This window comes from Cygnus olor, chromosome 3 (assembly GCF_009769625.2).
Source record: "Cygnus olor isolate bCygOlo1 chromosome 3, bCygOlo1.pri.v2, whole genome shotgun sequence".
Taxonomy (NCBI): Eukaryota; Metazoa; Chordata; class Aves; order Anseriformes; family Anatidae; genus Cygnus; species Cygnus olor.
The window spans coordinates 19,913,014-19,934,408 of NC_049171.1; the positions used below are offsets into that span (position 1 = coordinate 19,913,014).

The 21,395-nt window shown below is 39.7% G+C and overlaps 1 protein-coding gene across 2 annotated transcripts in view; it reads left to right on the forward strand.

Annotated features, from left to right (window-relative positions):
* Nucleotides 1–2,206: 2,206 nt before the first annotated feature.
* Nucleotides 2,207–21,395, forward strand: part of PXDN (peroxidasin) — an 87,081-nt gene continuing 67,892 nt past the window's right edge. The window contains exon 1 of one of the 2 annotated variants that reach the window (XM_040551037.1): nucleotides 2,207–2,612. In XM_040551037.1, coding sequence (XP_040406971.1) covers nucleotides 2,395–2,612 — 218 coding nt within the window. In that variant the 5' untranslated portion in view covers nucleotides 2,207–2,394. The remainder of the gene's footprint in view (nucleotides 2,613–21,395) is intronic. The other variant, XM_040551036.1, reaches the window with a different exon arrangement.

The window sequence follows — 21,395 nt, forward strand, 5'->3', positions numbered from 1 at the left end:
CTTACACTTGGAATTGCATATGTATAGCATAGATATTTCCAATGCATAAAACAATAGTCTAGCAAGTTCCCAAATACTAAAAACTTTTCAGAACCATTTTAAATTCCTGCAGAAATCGTAATCAGCTTTGACTGTGTACTTTTTTTTTTGGACAAGAATCATCATAAAGTACCACAGCACCACAAAGTAAATCCCTATCATACTTTTGTAAATGTTACAAATATTTCAATTTAGTGATATCTCTATATTATTGTGTTTAATTATTTAACCTCAGATGTTCTGCTGCTTTTAGTATGGGCATTGCAGGACAACAGATTTATGACAGCCAAGATGTGAGTGGCATTTCTGGCAACCATGCCAATACTTGCACGTTGTAGGTCAAAAGTGTCTGAGCTTTTCCTGGACCAGGAAACAAACCTAATTTTCAGGTTATGCACATAGCCCAGCACTGATTACAAATGCAGAGACAGCAATATACATAGCAGCTGCTTGCTGAGTTGACACTGAAGTGATGCACCTTTTAACCTGCTGCTTCAGTACACACTCACAAGCCTCGCTTCTACTTCAGTCTGGTATCCTCCACTGTAAGACACAGCTGACATTTATATGAGTTTTTGAGCACTTCAGTGTGTTGAAATAACAGATTAAGCCCAGCTCTGCATCAGCATTTAGAAATGTGCCTAATTCAGAAGCGTATCTGAGTGATAAGAGTCTTCTGGGAGCCTCTGGCTCTCCAAGAATCAGTACTGCTGATTGCACACCAGTGAGCATCCCCTGTATTCCTCCAGGCAGATCCTGCAGGTGGCCAGTTAGCTAGCCTCCTGCTCGAGGAGGGTCGAAGGCTGTTTTAAAGGGCTCAGGGCTCTTTAGAATGAGACAGACCCATCCGTGCTTCCACCAGCTAACTCCTGTCTTAAATATAGGGAGTCACATCTCACTTTAGAGAAGAGAAATGTGATGTCTCGGGAGAAACTTAGTCAAATTGCATTTCTGCAGAAAGCAAGCTCCAGAAAATGACTTATCTCAGCATATTTGAGACTGAGCCCATCAGTGACTTCCAGCACTTGTAGCACACTTCCAGGCTCTGATTTCTCACATGAGGTATTTGATTTGGTGGTGGTGGTGGTGGTGGGGAAGTAGATTCATCACGTGACTCACATGCTAAAACCAATTTCTCACAGTGAGATTCAGAGCAAGAAAAATCACAGCAATGTTTTTAAGTAAGAATGGCCTCTATGTGGTTCCCTGAAGAAAAAGGATCAGAGGCAACCCTGCAGAAGTGTCCCGAGTTATTTCTGGGGTGGAACTGGAGGTGCTGACACCCATAATTCATAAAAGAATGTTTTTGTTACGTTCAATAGGTTAGTTGTGACCACATTTGTTAAAGAAATGACTTGCCAATGTCTTCACCCAGGATACTCAAGAGTGGAGAGTGTTGAAGAAAAGGTCTCTGCCTACTTTGGACCTGACTGCACAGAAGAATGACAATGTTTTTAGGGCAATGAAAGAAATCTCAAAGGGAATCTAGTTTTGTATTCTTGTGCAGGATTTGGTTTGAAGAAGTGCTGAGGCTGTGGGAGCTGAAGATGCAAACACTATTCCCATAAGTACAGATATGTTCTGGTGGGCTTACACCTCCGGGCCAGTGCACACGTCTACCCAAACACATTAGCAGTGTGTACTTTTGGTGAAATTCGTCAGGTTTGCCTAGGCCAGCAGTAAGTGCACTAAGAGGAGGCAGTCCAGGGGTTGTGTCCATGATTCCAGAGCAGGATAGCAGCAGGACTTAGTTGTGTGGAACTTGCTTCTTCCCATAAGGGTAATGTGAGGTCACTGTTATTGTCTGTGCCCCGTGGGACCGGGAGCAAAAGGGACAAATGAGGCTCGGCCGTGAGCAGAGTTCATGCGGGGTATCTGGGCATCACCACCGACTTTCTTTTTCCTGTCCTTCCCCTTGTCTTTTTTTGTCTCCTCTCCTCTTTCCCCTTCCCTTTCCTTCTCCCTTCTTTTTCCCTTCCATCCCCTTCCCTCTTCCTTCCTTCTTTTCCCTTCTCCCTCCCCTCCCTCCTCTCCCCCCCGGGGGCAGCCCAGGCCCGGTGCGCGGCTCCCGCAGCACCCATGGGTGCAGCGGCAGGGGGCTGGAGGGGGGGCTCCCCACGGCGGGGCGGCCCAGCCCAGCCCGGCACGGCCCGGCACGGCTCAGCCCAGCCCAGCCCGTCCCGTCCCGCCGCCGGCCGGGGCGGTCCCACCGCCGTCCCCTCCTCCATCCTGCGCGGGGGGACGGGAGCGCCCCTCCGCCGCCGAGCAGAGCGGCAGCCGCGGCCGGGCGCGACGCGGATCTGCCGGAGCCCCTCTCCTCTTCCTCCTCCTCCTCCTGCCCCGCAGCCGTGCAGCATGGCCCGGCGCGAAGCCCCCCCCGGGCTCTGTCTCCTGCTCCTGCTGCTGCTCCGCGGCGGGGGGCTCGCCACCCCCCCGCCGGCCGCCGCGCAGCCCCCGCCGCAGCGGGGGAGCGTCTGGTGCCCCAGCCGCTGCCTCTGTTTCCGCACCACCGTGCGCTGCATGCATCTGATGCTGGAGAGCGTCCCCGCCGTGTCGCCCCAAACCACCATCCTGTGAGTAGCCGGGCGGGCAGGGAGCGGGGAGGAGGAGGAGGGAGGAGGAGGAAGGAGGAGGAGGGGATACCTGGGGTGGGAGGCACTTTGGGGGGCGGTGGAGCCTCGGCTCTTTGTCTGCGGTCGGGGGAGGGGGCTCGGCCCAGCCGCCCCCCATTCCCGGTTCCAGCCCTAGCCCCGGGGCTCCCCGCCCGGCGTTGTGCGGGTAGAGGTGGGTATCCTGGTTAGCCTGCGGGCACTGCGGGCTTCGCCGTCCCTGGAAGGAGTTTGCCGTGCCCTCAGAGCCCGTTCGGCTGGCAGAGGGATGGGGAGGCGGACACAGCGCTTGCTGCTCGGTGCCGAGGCGTGGTGGCGGTGGGTCAGCAAGCCGGGACCCCCACGGGACCCCCAGTCTTCTCGGCTCGCCGAAGACTCATCGGTTCGAGTTCCCGCAAAAGCCTGAGGACATGCGACCTTACGGCCCGCAGTCCTATGTTTTAAAGCAGGCACGACCGGAGTGGCAGTCGAAGTGCCTGGCCGAGCCCCTGCAGGGTCAGGGCTCAACTCTTTTGAGCAGGATTGTACTGGTAATAAAACTCAGTGGATGATCAACCTCAATCACATGGATTTCACTCAAACGATTGCCTTTCCATCCATTTTTGTCCTTACAATAAATGCAAAGACCTAACCCAACACCTCACGCTGTGTTGTCTCAAGGCTTGCCGTGAGGACGAGATTTGTTCCACTGACCCGCTTCTGCGTTCCTCGGGCTCAGAAGACTCCTGGCACCAGCCCTCTCCTTCCCCTGCACACAGGCAGCCCTGGACGCCGAGCAGAGCTTGGCCCTGGGAATTTTCTTGCAGGGCCTCCTGTAATAAATTGACTTGCGACTTTGTCAGATATTTTCAAAAGGGATCCATAAAGCCTCGGTGTGTTTCAGCTTCCAAGTATTATTTAATGTGAAGACTACAGTCATTTAGCATTAACTGAGTCCCTCTTTGGCAAGAAGTTCAGCCTTTTTGGCAGAATCCGATTAGTCCTGCAGTACTTGTAAACCTTTTAGGGAACAATACAGGAAGTGGGTGGTTAATGTTTCTTACATTTGAAACAAAGTACATTTACAGAGCACCTTTTGCCTTGAGATTACAGGAAACTGTGTAAAACTAGTTGTGTGAATCATCTTAAATGTAAAAAAAGATATAAAAGATATTAAAAAAGAAGAAAAAAGTGATCTTTAGAATATGGAGTCAAATCTTAATGGCTTGGATTCATGTTAGCGGTAGAAGGGCCTGCAACAGCAAAAAGTATTAGATGAACCTAGCCAGGGTGGAGCTCCCTTTACGGTGGGTATTTATAATCTTGCAGTGAGTCAGAGCAGAATGTATGAACAATGCAAGCATTATACACGTCTAACCCCACTAACATATCAAATTGTCAAGTATCCCAAATCTGAATGACCATTCTGGCATAATGCAACCTACAACGCAGCAGAATTCATTAAAAATAAGTTACTTTTTTTTCCAGTTTGACAAAGAAAAGTAATTCTCAAAATAGGCCTATGGATGACCAACGTTCTTCAAAACACAACGGTGGCCTTACTTTTCGTCTGGTTGTTGGTATTCTTTTTTTGCCAGCTGACTAGGGGACAGTTATAAATAAATTTAGGTCTTTGGTAATACAACTTTTATAAACACACAATTACTCTTTCTGAATGGCAGTGAATGGGGAAGAGATGGACCAGAAGGTAGTCAGGCAATACGTATCTCTGGGACAAAGAACAGTGATACAACTTATTTAATAATGAGTTGTTTGAAGATAGCAACTGTACATAAATAGCTTGCCTACTCTATATAAAGGGCTTACCTTTAGCTATAGGATGTGCTTGAGAAAAAGTATTGGATCTGTCTGAAGTACTCATTGAATTACTCTGTGGTTTGCCAACAATTTTTACCTTACTACTCTGTAGACCTGCGCTTCTACACAACTTTGTGGAGGTAGTCCATCAGCCACAGAGTACAATAGTCAACAGCCTACATTCAAGAGTAGTTTCTTTTTTAAGCATGAAATCGTGAAGCAGTTATTTCATTGCCAGTTTGTCACAGTTTGTCTTCCATTTAGAGTTCGTATATTAAGTACACTCTTTTTAGTGGTGGTGATGATAGCTAGACAATTAGAAACAATGAATTAATTTCAATTGAACAGCTTCCCCTTTAAAATATGGCCTTACAAAATCCTGCAAACTGTGTTGCTGATGGGTTAAGCCCCTTTTTACTGGCATTGGTAAATTATACATTCTTGTCTGCTTTCTTTCTTTCTTAAGACACAGGTTATTTGTGAAGTAAAAACATCACTGTAAGTTTTTTCTTGTTTTTCTTGTAAATATGTATAAACATATTTATATTGCTTTTTACAAGTGTTGGTTCTGAAAACTGTCCCATTTTGGAAGCAGAGTTGACTTCGGTCTACTTCACATATAATTTGTTCTATGGACTAAAACAGCATGGAGCCAGAACAACACCGCAGCCAAATGTTTTTCCCCCACATATCAAAAACGTCTACTCCTAATCTCAGTCTCGCTTTTGAAAACTGCTCATAACATTACTGGTTGCTGACCTTGCCAGTGCTACTTCTGGCTGTACATTTTCTCACTCTATCCCGCTTCCCCCACCTTCTGGCACTTCCCCTTCCCTGCTGCAGGCTGGGATCCATGGTTTAGATTTCTGCACAGTGGCTTCTGCCAGCTTCAGAAGTGCTTGTGGAGCCTTGTGCGAGCACATGGTTCCACCCAAGATGACATGATTGCTCTCCTGCATATACAGAGGATGTACCCCTCTTTGTAGCAGCAGGGCCAGCATCGCAGTCTGCTGTCTCTTGAGACCCACCTCCAGAGTCGTTTGCAAAACCACTTCATGCTTTCAGCACTGTCTTGGAAGGTTTCTTTCATCCCTAACTGAGTACAGAGTGCTGGTGTACTCACAGGAGTTGCTGAAACATATTTGTATTAGGCCATTTAACTGGCTGAGGAATGCAAAATTCTGGATATGAAACTATTGCTGTCCCCTGATTGTACCTTATCTGACATTTATTTGGAAGATATTTTAAATCCAGAAGGGATTTCTATGTTTACAGCCATTTCTAGTTCATGGTGTTTGTAATTCTGACAGGGGGCCTTTGAGCGTTGAGGGAATATGCTAGTATTTGTGTCTTGCCTCAACATGATCAAAACCCAAACCAGTCTACAGGCCTAGGTACATCTAGTCAGACCAATACTAAAATTTGTCCATTGTTTTTCTTCGCAGCAAGTGGACACTCTCTGATATTTTTGCTAGCTCTATGAGCATGATTGAATTCACTGCAGTTGGGTTTCAAAGACTGACCAACAAGAGAATCTCACTTGTTTTGTGAGCAGGTAAAAATTGACCAAAAATATTTGTCACAAAAGCAAGTGGACTTGATCTGCATTAAGAATGGCATAGAAATTGTTAAGGAGAAAATTACATTTCAAAATAAGTCACTTGTAAGAATATTTGCTACAAGCAATTATTACTTTGGCTTTCTTGCATGTGTGTTATGAATAGCATACCTTTTCGATAAGCGAGTATAATTTTAAGTGGTCAGAGCTTAGTAGGACTTTTTAAATCGTAATCATAATTGTTCCATGTGAGTAGCTTTTGAAGGTAGTCACTGAAATTAAATTGTAGGCAACAGTGTCACTCATTAATGCTTTTGTTTACATGATTCCAACATATTCTACAAATTGGATAGTTTTTTCCTTTTTTATTTTTATTTTTAACTTTCGGGTTGTAGTGCAAATGTCAAGGATCCATCCAAAGGAAAAGGGGAAGGTGCTAGTTTTTTTAAATCAGTTCCAAGTTTCTAGACAGCAGGATAAGAAGTACTTACCTTTTCTTCAGAGCTCCGTGATAATTTTCATGGAATCAGACGCTGTGTACTCAGAATGCCAGTGAAAATCATTATTAATGGTTTTCAAGAGCATCTGTCTTAATACAATTAAAAAAAAAAAAAAAAAAGAATTACACTCCAAAGAGATGTGTGATTTGTGTATATGAATTACCAAAGAGATAGGGGTAATGAAAACTTAATGACATTTTGCATTTTGAAGTTGATTTGTGATAACATTATCCCTCCTAACAGAGGCATTTAGGGAAAAGAAATGGGTGATATGTATGATTTTTGTCAGTGCAGGAGTCTCTGGGCTGTCATAGTGGAATGATGCATGCTATTTGCAGATCTGCCGTTTGCAAACAGTGTGCTAACCATCAGCAAAGCATCACATTCTCATCTGAAAAATGCAGGATCATTCCCTGTAAGATCTTTGAAAGTCTTTTAGGAAACTTTTTGTAAACAATTAAGACAGCAAATAATTACACCTTGACACTGAAGGACAAAAGGTTGTAGTCTCAAATCTGGGCTGTGAGCAAGCTCAGTCACTTGACTGCTGAGTATCAATTTACATACAGGAGACAGTCAAGAGATGTGACGCTGGTATAAGATTTCAGTTAAAACATGAAGGTCTGTATATACTTAACATTAAAAAAAAAAAAAAGATGAATAGATACTGGAGGTTTACTTGAAGTGTTTCAGAAAAACTGAATGCAGACAGATCTTGTCAGACTCTTGGCTAGGCCACAAACTGCAGTGCCAACAATGATTTCCTCAAATTACACAAAGCAGGGGGAAAGTATAAATTTATTTCAATAAAATTATCTTAAGTCTTCTTTCATAGTAATTTTATGACCAAGTGCAGAATTCAATTTAAGATTAGAACACGTACATTTATGCGTCTACACTTAGGAATTCACAGCCATCTTAGGTGTCTGAGGTTCCCTAACTTACCCATTGCAGTTAATTGACCCTGGAGCAAGAATCAGGCCACCCCAAAGGACTTGATTCATTTGCTAACTGTAAGTATCTAGGCCTATTTGAATTCCTCTAATGGAATCTTTTTTAGCTTACATCTGCTCCTCCGAAAAGGACGTAGGTCTCCCATTGGGCCTGTGTCACTGTGTCATACCTGTTTGTTCCCAGCAGATGTTTCAGCCTATGACATCTAGACCAACAGCAGAAAAAACTGCTTGGGCAACTGAAGCATGCTGCTGCTATATGGGCAGTTGAATCATTCTCCAGCCTATGACAACTGCTGACTAGTCTTCTGTTGACAGTAATGGGAGTTTAAATATCTATATGTTGATGTTTATTTGTCTGAACAGAATCTTAACATATTTTTAGAAGAGGATGATTTCTTTATATTTTCCACAGAAAGAGGCTACTTGCAAAAATCAGAGGCTCAGGAATGCACAATGAAGAAAGTAATTTACTTTAAAGGTTGCTAAAAAGAGAGTATTTCTGCTGGCCTGCCCATTAGACCCTTTACTCTTGAGTACCAACAAACCAAATTGGTGCTACAAAGGATACCAAGCCTCCCTAGAAAAACAACCTTGGAGGGTATGTAGTATGTGAATCCTGCTAAAGCCATTCCTGGCAGTCTGCCTTTCCTGCTGACAGAATAAGCCAGGACCACAGCATGAATGCCCTTCAGAGGGACCCAGACAGGTTTGATCAACGGGGAGAGGCCAATGGGATGAGGTTCAACATGGCTAAGTGCTGGGTCCTGCAATTTGGCCACAGCAACCCCATGCAGCGCTATAGGCTTGGGGGAGAGTGGCTGGAAAGCTGTGTAGAGGAAAAGGATCTGGGGGTGCTGATTGATGCTCACCTGAACATGAGCCAGCAGTGTGCCCAGGTGGCCAAGAAGGCCAACAGCATCCTGGCTTGTATCAGGAATAGTGTAGCCAGCAGGACCAGGGAGGTGATTGTCCCCCTGTACTTTGCTCTGGTGAGGCTGCACCTCAAGTACTGTGTTCAGTTTTGGGCCCCTCACTACAAGAAGTACATTGAGTTGCTTGAGTGTGTGCCGAGAAGAGCAAGGAAGCTGGTGAAGGGACTAGAAAACAAGAGTTATGAGGAGTGACTGAAGGAATCGGGGTTGTTTAGTCTGGAGGACGTTGAGGTGAGACCTTAACTACAGCTACCTGAAAGGAGGTTGAAGTGAAGAGGGTGTTGGTTTCTTTCCTCAGGTGATGAAGGATAGGACATGAGCAAACAGCCTCAAATTGTGCCAGGGAAGGTTTACATTGGACATTATAAAGAATTTCTTCATGGAGAGTGTGGTTAGGTATTGGAATAGGCTGCCCAGAGAAGTGGTGAAGTCGCTATCTGTGAAGGTATTTAAAAGATGTGTGGGCGTGGCACTTAGGGACATGGTTTGATGATGGGACTTGGAAGGTCCGGCTGATGGTTGGACTTGATGATCTGAAGGTCTTTTCCAACCTGTATGATTCTATGATATCTTCTATTGGAAAAAATAATGAATGCTCAATCCCTTTCCATTGTCTCAGTGCCAGCCTGTTTTTGAAGTAGTCTTCTCACTGAAAGGTTCCTGAGCTCAGTGTTCCTGAGCTTTCATCTGAATTATCCTCTTCCCACTCTACTGTGTTTTGAGGTGAGAGAATTATAAATTTCCACAGTATTTGCATGACTGACCTGGTATGTGAGCTAATGGGATTTATAAAGCAGCACTCTGATGGTCTCTGTTTCTATTTTCTGTTTCTTCCCTAATAATTCTCAGCATCATATTTCTGTTTCTTGAACTGTTTTTTTCATGGAATCATCAGGTGTAGCTTAAGATCTTGTCCATGAGTAGTAATCATCAGTTCTAGGCCCACCATTTTATTTGGAAACTTTGGATTGTTTTCTCCATGTACATTACTTTGTATTTACATGCATTAGGTCTACATTTTAAAAGCCATTCGTGGACTGATGACAGGCCCTTCTGCTGTTCTTCCTAGTCAGACTTTGTCAAAATAGATGAGTATGATAAGCAGCACTTTATCATCTCATTGTTCACTTCTACTTATGAACAATGCAGAACCCATCACAGATCTTTGAACTTCTTCATGTGACCTTCTTCCGCTATGAAAATTTACCATTTATTGCCAACTTCTCTTCGTATGATCATCTGTTCTGTGTAGGACATTTGCTTTCTAGCTTCTTCAAAAGATTATCATTGGGAATTTGGCCTATCGTCAGTCCAAGATTTTTTATTTGTTCTACTAAAACATTTTGGAAGGCCAGGAAGGTGATTTGTATCTGTGGACCACTTACTGTTGCTGTTTAAACCCACATTTCAAAATCATGGTTTTGAGTGTTCTGTTTTCCCAGTTTTGCTGACACACAGTTTCAGTGCTTCTGCTCTTACTCAGTTTTTCCAAACAACAACAAAATTAAAAGTGATGAGTTATATTATTTTTCATCATTGCTTTGGGGAATTTACGGGCACTAGGGGCATTGAAAAGAATAAGAAATTTATGAGTTGCAGAGGCAAACATGGGATTACTCACTGGAAAGAGTAAGAAATGGATGCTTGGACATGAGTGAAAATACTCTCTCTGTCCTAATTCCCAATGAAGACTGGTGGAAAAACAACAGGGAGGTGCCTATCCCATGCATCATCAGGAGAGGCTGTATCCGAGACACAAGGAGAGGGGTGAATGTCTCATCTAACATTGTGGTAAACACATGCCTAAGAGAAAAATATGACTAATAAATATTCCAACCTCCTCCATTTTTCTGAGTAGCACTTACTGAGTTATCTCCCAGGTTAGGTCAGTGCTCATTAAGAGGTAAGATGGGGATGTCATTAGCAAGCAGGAAACTTGAATAGAATAGAATAGAATAGAATAGAATAGAATAGAATAGAGTAGAGTAGAGTAGAGTAGAGTAGAGTAGAGTAGAGTAGAGTAGAGTAGAGTAGAATAGAATAGAATAGAATAGAATAGAATAGAATAGAATAGAATAGTTCAGCTGGAAGGAACCTTCAAAGATCATCAAGTCCAACTGCCAGACCTCTCAAGGCTAACCAAAAGTTAAAGCATATTGATGAGGGTGTTGTCCAAAAGCCTCTTGAACACTGAGAGGCATGGGGCATCAACCACCTCTCTAGCAAGCCTGTTACAGTGTTTGACAACCCTCAAAGTAAAGAAACTTTTCTGAATGTTCAGTCAGGACCTCTCCTGGTGCAACTTTGCGCCATTCTTACATGTAAGTTGGCCATTTAGATATTAAATAAACATTATGCTGTCCATGTGTGCTCATGGATTGGCTTGTAAAGAAACTAATTTTAAATTAAAACATTGGAAGTCTAGCAGAAATAAAGCAGAAAGTATAGCTGACAAAGAAGAGAACAGAGCTCAGGGTAAAGACGGAAGCTATGGAAAGAAACACCATAATATAATAGAAGAAATTGTTCTTGCTATTATGAAATGAAAAAATAACAAACAACTATTCAGAAAATAACAAAAGAAGAAGAGAAATAGTGTGTAATGTGCACAATTGCACAATTTTTTATTCTCTGAATTACAAAATGTCCTTTTACAGGAAAATTTTACTCTGTGTAATGGATAAAATGAAAATGTTAAATTAATATTTTCAGGCCCCAATCTTATTTTGAACAATGGAAAAACAAACTGTAAATTTTCACTCATCTTGATTCATCTCTCAAAATGCTGTTTGTTTCAGTTACTTCTTGTTGGATTCATATTTCTGAGACTTAAAGATTATTGTAGTTTGTTTACAGTATTATTCCCCACTTTATACAGTATTTTGTGATCAAAGCACTCTAGCTCTTATCTTGTAAATGTGAGCTTATGCTTAGCTTTGTATACCTGAGTAATGCCCAGACTTCTGACTCTTCCTGGGCCTGAATATTTGCTGCGTCTCTTTCTGGCAAGTCAAACTATGTGTTTATGACCTCATAGGCTATGACTTCACCTTACAGAAAAGGTCAATTTATAAAGGTGACATTTAAAAAGATGTATTGCACAAGCTAAGTATTTATAGCTGCTTATCTTTCTGGGGAACTTTATGTATACAAATAAGTTAATACTTTAAAAACTTGTGTGATGTACATGTTCATAAATATACATGCTACACATATAGCGTGTATGTGTGTGTATATGCATATACCCACAGTAAAATGGAAGCAACTGAGCCAAATTGTCTTTATCATTTGTTCCATTTTGGATTTGATGAAAACAAAACAAAAATAACTTTTCAGGCTTTATTGCTGTAAAGATGGGCAGAGTTTCAAGGCAATCCACAGAGGTAGTGCAATGAGGGCTGGCTGAGCTGGAATAGAGTGACTCAAATATTTCCTTTTGCTTCCTTTTGCTTATCTGGCTGACGGATCATTTATTTATTTATTTATTTATTTATTTATTTATTTTTGGCATGGAATTATTACTGTTGCTAATGAGTGTCAAGTGATTTTTTTAAAGAAAATTAAATGTTTGATTTATTGTAAATAACAAAGATTGTCAAGCCTCTTGAGAAAGACACAAGAGAGAGATCGGTGTGGGCTCTCAGCTTCCTCTCTTTTTGTTTAATTTCTATTTACATGTGCGAGTAACTTGTAGCAAAGATTGAGGCATTTAAAGTTTATGCAGTTCCTGGCATGGCTTCTTGAACCTTGTGAAAGCTTGTAGACTGAACGCTGTAAACTTTGGTACAGTGTTCTGTAGTGTTCTGTTTTTTTTTTCCCTTTTTTTTTTCTCCTGAATTTTATTAAGCTAAACAATGAGTATATTTATTTAACTCCAAAATGAGTTTTAATGGCTGTGACATGGCTTCCTTTTTTGGTGTGATCTGTTCTTTGGACTTTCAGATCTTTTATTCTCTTTCCAATTACCACTCCCCAGATCTTTCTGAAAATTCTTGTTTAAGCATTCTTTCCCCTTAAATCACCTATTACAACACTCTGCTCATTGCCTGGCTGCTCTCAAAAAGGAAAACAATATTACTTTGTACACAAGAGTAATGACTGCTTTTGGCAAGCAGGATGATGACTGCTAAGTGTCAGCATTGCATTAGCCAGACTCATGGATTCAGTAGCCTTTTATTAGCTATTTGGCTGCCAGTTTCCCTTATAGGAGATAAAATATAGCATAAGCAAGTCTGTGCTTGCTTCAGCTTATCTTCAGGCAGTATAAGCATCGTAGCTAGGGCAACATGAAATTCTGTGCAGGTTTTCAGACTTCTCAACACAGTTAAATTCGAAGGCTTGTAGCCTCTGTCCAAGGTCCACTGTGCTCTGCAGAAGGTAAATATTTTGTCTCTTCATGGTTTTGATCAGCCATTTGTATATAAAATCATACTTTTGTTGTCTGATGTTGGATTCTGTTTTGTGCCTGATTCAGCAAAGCCATCATCAATATTCTGATTTTTAGTGTGTCTCTGAATCAAAGCCTTATAATATTTTAATGGTAAGAAAATGTTTTTTTTTTCTCCATTTTTCAAAAATATTTTTGAAAAAAGTATTTTTGAAAAAAGACCAGACAGCAGTGTGTGGTCTGGTGCACAGGTAACTCTAGTCAGCCTGTCAAAAATAAATAAATAAATAAATACGTTGTCTATCTTCTTATACTGTCTGCTCAGATAATGCAAAAAGCTGGAGCAGTAGTGTGGTGCTTGTAGTATGTGCACGTAAAACATATAGAGTGATTATTCACTGCTGGGAGGCTGCCTATTAGAGCAAGGTGCCTTTTAGGGGATATGTTGTCACTGTTCAGATTGGGGATAACAATTGTAATTTGAGTTCAAGAGAAAGGTTTTGGTTTGATGGCATTTTGAGAAACTTGAAAAGTAGGAGTATTTTAGGGTATTTTTTCAAGACATAAGCTGAATCATAAAACTGAGGTTTTTGACTTGGGTGACATTTTCAGTCTCCGTATGAGAATACCCAGACATTTGGTTTCAAGTGCCAGAAAAGGGCAGGAAGAAATGAGAAGCAGCAATAGGGTGCCAAGTGCAGTGAGAGCAGGGTGGTTATGGGAACAGGTGGTTTGCTCCAGCCAGATTCAAATCATTAATTTGCTGATTCAATTTTTTTAGCCTAGGTGAAGCTTTAGTAATTATAATAGCACCCAGGTAGGGGTAGAATTAGCTGAAGTAAATCAAGTAAAATGTTCGCTTATTAGATGTCTATGTATAGATAAAGCAAGTTTTACGTGTAGATTGAAGGCATAGCTATCAGGGATGTAAATGATTACTATTGGGCTCTCTATAAGGAGCTTTCTTTGTATAGAAAGATCTGTGCTTCACTCTGCTCTCCCAGAGGCCCACCCAGCGTTGTTCCCTGGCTCAGCTCTGGCCAGTGGCAGGTCCCTTTTGGAGCTGGCTGGAGCTGGCTCTGATCTGACATGGGGCAATTTCTGGGCTCTGCTCACTAAACCCTTGCACTGTAAACCCAATACAAATATAATTTCCTTAAATATAAAAATATCTTATTTTTACTTACTGGCTTTTGCAGGCAGACTTTGCTTTGAAAAGATCCTTATTTCTTCAAACGGATATTTCATATTTCAGGTGCCAATCTTCTGGACTGTATAAACAAACAAATGAAAAATCTTGCAAAACAAGCAGATGATTTGGGTGGAACTTATTTATTTTAATATTGAACTTTGGAGATAATTGAACATGATGCTAGATGTCCATAAATTATATTATTTTTAAGGTCTGGGCCAACATGCAAGAAATTTCCAATGGCATCAGGATTTGAAAAAAATGTTGAATGCCTCCTTGTATTTAAAAAAAAAATATCTTATTTTAGTTGGTGTCTCTTTGGCTTCATAAATCTGCTGTTTTTAACTGCATATCAGCAAAGCTTCAGTGGGTGGGAAATAAAATGTCCATTCAGCACAAGCTTGTCTTTAGCCCTATGTCTGGACATGGGAAGGATCTGTCCCTCTGGAGACCAGAGCAAGGGTATGAGCGGGCAGAGCCTCAGGAGGAGAGATTTCAGCCACATCACTGCTGTAGTAGCACAGCATCTGATGTCTGAGGAAATTTTACCAGTAGAAATTTATGTGCTTAAGAGGTTAAGTGCTGGTTTTGCGGCTTGGACTCTTCAGCATTTTAAATTCTACTTAAGGTGTCTAAGTGCTTTTGGAAATCCCAACCTTAAATTGGCATCTGTATGCCTCTGGATTAGAGGATATATTTGTCCTTCTGACCAGTCTTACTGCAAAGGTACTTTAGCTGTGGGTCCAGGGGATTTTTTTTCAGATGAACTTAAAATTTGGCAAATAATCCTTGCAAATAAAAAAATAAAAGTGGTTTCATTGGTTTTTAAGCAGTATGGCAGTGTTGTTAGTCAAATGCAAATTATTTTATATATATATATAATATAATATATATAATATATATATATAATTATATTTAATATATTATTGCAAATTATACATTATCAAAATGTGTAAAAATACAGTTTTGAAAGGTAACATTTTAAAGACCTATTATTCATAGCTGAGAAGTAATTTGTGAGTATATATTGTTACTGAAACTAAGCTTTTTTTAATATTTGCTGCAGATAGTACTCATGAACATATGTATGTATATATATTTTGAGATGGCTATTTATACTGTATATTAAAAATCATAGAATCATAGAATATCCTGAGCTGGAAGGGACCCACAAGGAACATTGAGTCCAACCCCTAAAAGAAAATTGTAAGTCTCATGTATTTGAATATATGGTCTATTTAGTATACTAACGCTGGTATGTACCTCTGTGATTTGTGGTTTGGGAACTTTTGCATCATTTTTAACTTATAAAATAGGGATTATACCTCTTTGCAGTCAAACACAAAACAAAACCAAACTGAAAACAAAAAAAAAAAAAAAAATGAAAAAAAAAAGAAAAAAAAGAAACAAAACCCAACAATCACCCTATGAGAGGTTCTTAAGTTTCTTTTGGGTGCTGTCTGCCAGCAGTAGTTGCTCATTTCTGTTCTTTGTCTTCTTAGCTGGTTTGTGGAATTAGCTGAAAAACAACAAGGGAGAAACATATGTGGCTTCACTCTGAATCATTTCCCTGATCTTTGTGTGCTGTGATACCTGTGAACAATGGTATTAGCCCCAGTGAAGAGGTGGCCTGGAAAGGAGCAAGAGGAAACAAACTCCTTCATCCACTGCTGCCACTGAGGGAAGCTGTTAACCGGTCCCTAAGGCTGTCCTTTGTCACCAAAATAGTCCTGACCTCAGGGAAAACCTTAAAAATAAGCCGGCTTTGGAAAACAACTTGGAGAGCCATGTTCAGGCAGAGAGAGGGATGGGAACGGTAAGTGGCAGTGCTGAAGATTTCCTTGCTGAAGAGGTCCCATCCTGTGTTGCCTCCTTGCCGCCAACTCAGCGCTTCCTCACGCCTTCTGCCCTCGCCTGGGAACAGCAAATTTATTGCTTTGGAAGTGGCTACAGCTTTGACTTTCCCAAATTCATTTTTAAATAATACTATTCCCATCTATTCAGTTGTCATGCTCGGTATTTTTTATGTGGATATTTGAAAACATCTGCTTATTTTAAAAGGCAGGTTGATGTTTTAAATTAACCTTTCAGGCGTATTTCTACTACTTTCATTCTATTTTTGCAAGAATCATCAAATGTTTTAACTTTTTCCCTTTTGTTGCATATGAATGTTGTTGAATGCATTTTTCTTTCTGTTTGAACACCAGTAAAGATTCATTGAGAGCTCAAGGCTCTCAATGAGAGCATTGAGTTAGCTATGTTTTTAAAGACAGTGCGTGAGGTTGCTCCTCCCGTGGCCCAAGTGATATTTATATCATCTTAGTGATAGTTGGTTTGTAACTGGTAAGGGGCGATGAAAACAAGGATGTAAGTTGGAATGTGTTCAGAATGGAAACATTGGCTTGAATTACAACTTCAGAATGGCATTAAACTGTGAATGCTGCAGTAGCACAGATATCTTCAGTTATATTCAGAAATTAACTTTTTTTGCCTTAGGAATAACATGTAAAAACGTTTTTTATCCAACTTTCATACCTTTTTCTGGTATTTATAGGACTTTGTTAAGGTGAAGAAATAATTGCAGAAATATTAAAAAAATGCTCTTTAGTTAATTGTTGACTTAGTAGTGGCAATGTTAGAACTGCAAGAAGGGTGCATGATTTAAGACAAATGTCATCTCCTGAGGCTATTGTAATGTAGAAAAACTAACAAAGACATACAAGACTAATAACACTGATTTGGAAATATCAGACACATCTACAGTTTGCAGGCATTGAGAGGTAAAATGAGGTTTGTGTTGATTGATTCTACGCATTGTGGAATATGATAAAAACATATAAAATGTAATATTTCTTATTAATATTTTATTTATTCTTTTGATACATTCTGTAACATGGGTTGTTCCTTGATGATTAGGAAACATGAGAAACATGAGATTAGGGAAATGAGCAGTAGTGGAAAATGACAAGTGGCTCTAAAATTGTTTTAAAGGTTTTTTCGTTGTTGTTGTTATTATTAGAATTTTGATATAGGTGTTAGAATGGACATAGCAAGAAGAAAAAGAAAGGAATAATCTCTATTTCCAGAGATTCCCTTCCCTAAAAGCTGCTCCATTGGGTATTTTACAGTTAAAAGTCTTCTTCCAGTGCTCTTTGTAGGCAGAAAACAACTTCTCTCCTCCTCAGAAGGAGGAATGCACAGATTCCTATGCTGAGGTTGTCTGCACTGATGAGGAAGGAGGAGATAAATATTGGAGGAGGCCTAACGCAGCCCCAACACTCCTGGTTCTTGCTCAGAGTTTGCCTGGCCAGGAGCAGGAGGAGCAGGAGGCAGAACAAGAAAATTGCTAATTTATCTACTCTGGCAGCCTGTCATTAGCCTCAGGAAGCAGACAATTCAATCCCAAGAGCTGGAGCTTTCTCAGTGAGCTGACCTGCGATTTTCCATTAAGTGGAAGGAAGAGATATCGCTTTGTCAGACACCAGGAAGGCAGGCTGCAGCCAAGTGACAGAATACCTGCATTTGGTTTTCTGATCTTTACGCTTTTCATAGGAATAGTAAAATGTCCTTTGTTTCCATAACAACAAGCATCCAGATAAATTCTAACATCACCTCTGAGTCTGTTTGAACACAATATGACTATCACTATATTAGAAATTACTGGAAAGTACTTAACAGTTGGAAATATGTTCTGATAAAATCTGCCTTTTAGGGAGGGAGGAGTGACGCATGGATTTACGATGAATGAAGCCTTTTGAGTTAGATTTAGATGTTAGATTTAGTTGCAGTGATTCCTTCAGTTTTCTACATCCTTTGGCTTGACATGGATCTTGTATTAAAAGACTTTTTGAATTGAAGGAGACAAAATAGACATTCTTTAGGAAAGTCACTGGCATTGTAGATACTGAACATTATTTACTGGTATAATGACCATAATGCAAGATCACAGGACTGCATCAGTGAAGCTGCCTTCCCTGATGAAAGAAAAGTGCAGAAAATGCACTGACAGGAAAAATCACACTTCCTGCTCATATTTTTTAGTTTACCTGCCATTTGTTACGTCTCTCAGCTCTCACTTAGGTCCACATTTTCAGCCGTAAGAGCTGCTGACACTCAGAGCTGATTGCCCTCCGCCTATGGCCCGGGTACCCTTGTAAGAGAGACTGAAATGGCAGAGCTACAAGGAGACTTAGGAAGGGATCAGACCTCTGGCACTTGGGTGAAACCCAGGTAACTTCTGTAGCAGTGCGTGTTTTCTTCTATGACTATGAACACTCAGTAGCTTGTAATACATCTGCATCCGTTTTCCTGACGGGAAAGAAAGAATTAATCCCCCACAGAGCAAAATCAGAAAAACCCTTGTTAGAAAGGATTGGAAGTATGTTTTCCTGCCCAACCTTTTTTGGTGTTTTAGGATATATATTTTTAAAATTACTTTATTTTTGTTAGTCTTTAAGAATTACTGAAAAAAAAAATCATGTATGAACTTCAGTCCTTAACTCCTTTGGATGTACTTTAAGAAAAAATAGTCAATGCTGCATCTCACTTACAGCTTTTTAATTCCAGTGAATGGAATCTGAAGATAAACCCATTCAAGCTGGAAGGAAGGTCAGACTGTCCCATTTTTACCAGTGAACAAAGTTAACTACCAGAATGACTTTCTTTAGGTTCTCACTTGATTCATGGTCTTTTTGAATCACAGTTTTATATTTTTCTCAAAGGCATAGTTCAGTGCTGTCAGAAATAATTGCCTTAAGACAGGAACTTCTCTACTGTTCTGGGACACATCCTGTGTGGGAAGTCAGAGGATGATAATGCTTCTTTCTGGCTTTCAGTTCTTTCCTCTGAGAATACCAGTATTTCATAGATAAAGAATTTAGACTTAAGCATCCTTATGAGGAAGAAAAGTGCAAAAACATTATTTTGCGCAATGGTAGATATTAGAACAAATGCTTACATATGATCATAACGTAAAAGCAGTATTTTTGTGGGTTTTTCACTGTAATAATTTAGATGACTATTAACTACAAAACAATGTTGCAGCACTTGTGTCAGTGATTCCTGCTATGCCATACACTTCCCTCTTTGGCGTCTTCTTTAGTGTACTGTAGAAGAGAAACTTTTTTTTAAATTGAGAAGTACATTTGAAACAGAGTAGATATTGAGAAAGAAACTGCAAAGCTCTCTCTAATTCTCTAAATTTTTTTCAATGTACCAATATTTCTTTGCAATACTGATTCTGCCAACCATCAGTTCATTCTTCACTTGATCCAAGACCTTATCCATCTAGTGTTTATTTTAATGCAGCATCATGCACAGATATTCTGGCCAATTTTATTGGGCATGGCATAAGCACAGGGCAAGAAAACAGCCCTTTCCTGAGGATATTTGTGTCAAAAATAATCAGCCGTGAGTCATGACTGTACTATCAATAACCTTTTTCATTGTTTGGTTTTAGAAACAGGTACCCCTGAGAGCACTAAAAATAGATTTTACCTTTTCTTGTTATTTCTTCAAGATGCACAAATAACATTACCTCTAGCCATACTCCTAACTCTCTCACTCACTCTGTATCTCGCTCTTTTTTTCCTTAAACATAGCATGAGAATTAGAAACAATTATAAAATAGAACTTATATGTTCAAAATGCAGTGTTTCTGGAGCAGATGGATTTTGGAAAACTCTGAAAATAGATAAGACAAAGATCATGCCGAGTAAAATTTCCATGTGTAATTCATGTCAATTAAGCCTATGTGCCTAAAACTTTGAACCAGCAAATCCCGCTTGAGTCTTATTAATGGTACTGCATAGCTGGTTGGAAAAATTGGCAACAAAGGCAGCAAAGGGATCTACAGACTTAGTAAGACAATACTGTATTGCGTTTCATTGAGTTCACATTTAAATGTTTTCCTTTCAACTCTAATGGCAAAATAATTGTTAGTTAAAACAAATCCTCAGCTCTTGGAGACGGCTAGATCATAAGCTTTCCATTCACCAAAACTGCACCTGATACATATATTTTTTAAGATTTATAAATTGAAAGTCCCTTTCAACAAATCTTACCTATTTGACCCAATCAGACATTATTTAAATAATAATAATAATATCATCCATATTTTTTTTTTATTTTTATATTTGTAAGCATGGTTTTATGATCAAGGTGAGTACTGCCAAATCTGATCTGTCCAATTCTACAAATTTCAATGTATTTATGATCCAGCCATTCACTTTTCTTACTAGAATTATGGTATACTAAATATTATTGACTGTAATAGACACTTACCATGCAAGAATTAGGTTTTAGTTTTCCGTATAAAAGTGCAGTGGCTTTATTTTATGTGCTGAATGGTGATGTACAGATAATAAAATCTCTCAATGCAAATTAGAGAAAATCATGTACTATATGTAGTAATTAGATGGGGTTAGAATTCATCCAGAAAATGAATTGCCAAGAAAATGAGAACAATGTAATTTTGTTTCTAAAAGAATGACTAAGGCCAAATCTTAAAATCAGGCAAAAAGATGTCTTGATTCCTCTGGTATTCTAGAAAATGGCATGCTGCTAGTATTGAGGATTAATATAAGTAGTGCTATAGCTGAAAGTGGGTTTGGGTTTTATTTTTTTAAAGTGGAGGACTTCTCTTTGTTTGTTCAACAAAGTGACACATTTTTTTACAGGACAGTATTTAAAGCAGCATTAAAGTGCCATTGACATCATCCAGTTACTGCTCTGACTTGATTATATAACCTCTTTTGTGCAATTTTCATGCTCTGCTCTGTTTGAATGTTTTTACTATGCTGATGGCTGTTTTTCATTTCCTGCTGGGATGACCTTGAATAAAAAAAGAATAAGAATAAAGTAGACATAAGCAATGTAGTCTTGCTGGCATTTGCAGTTCTTTTGTTCTGTGTTGAGAAACATAGTAGTTTGGCATTTATGGTACAGGTTATTTCTGCTGGGTTGTAATTAATCTTCAGCTATTAGAAAAAAAATAATGTTTCTCTTATTTCATTCTTTTGAATTTGCCACTGGTGATGTGATCCACTTATGACAATTCCTACCTTTTAAAACATCTAAAGAGAGGTAAACAAATGATCAATGCAATGGTCATTCTTGAAATTAAATTATTAATTTAACCTATTAAACCAAATAGATCTAATAATTTAATATTTATTTCATTTATTAAATTGTTTCCTCTTTCAGTAAAAGAAAAAGAGAAAATAACTGGTTTGTGCTTTTTTTTTCTTCTTGATTCAGTGTATATTATGCAGCTGATGGAATTATTATTTTTCTGTTTTGGCTTTTCTTATTGGTGCTGATTAGCTACCCTTAACAGATAAATAAGTGAATATATGGGCTTTTACACCTAGGTCTCTTTCAGACTTTTTATATCTCTGAGTTTCAGAGAGATTATAGTAACAAGGA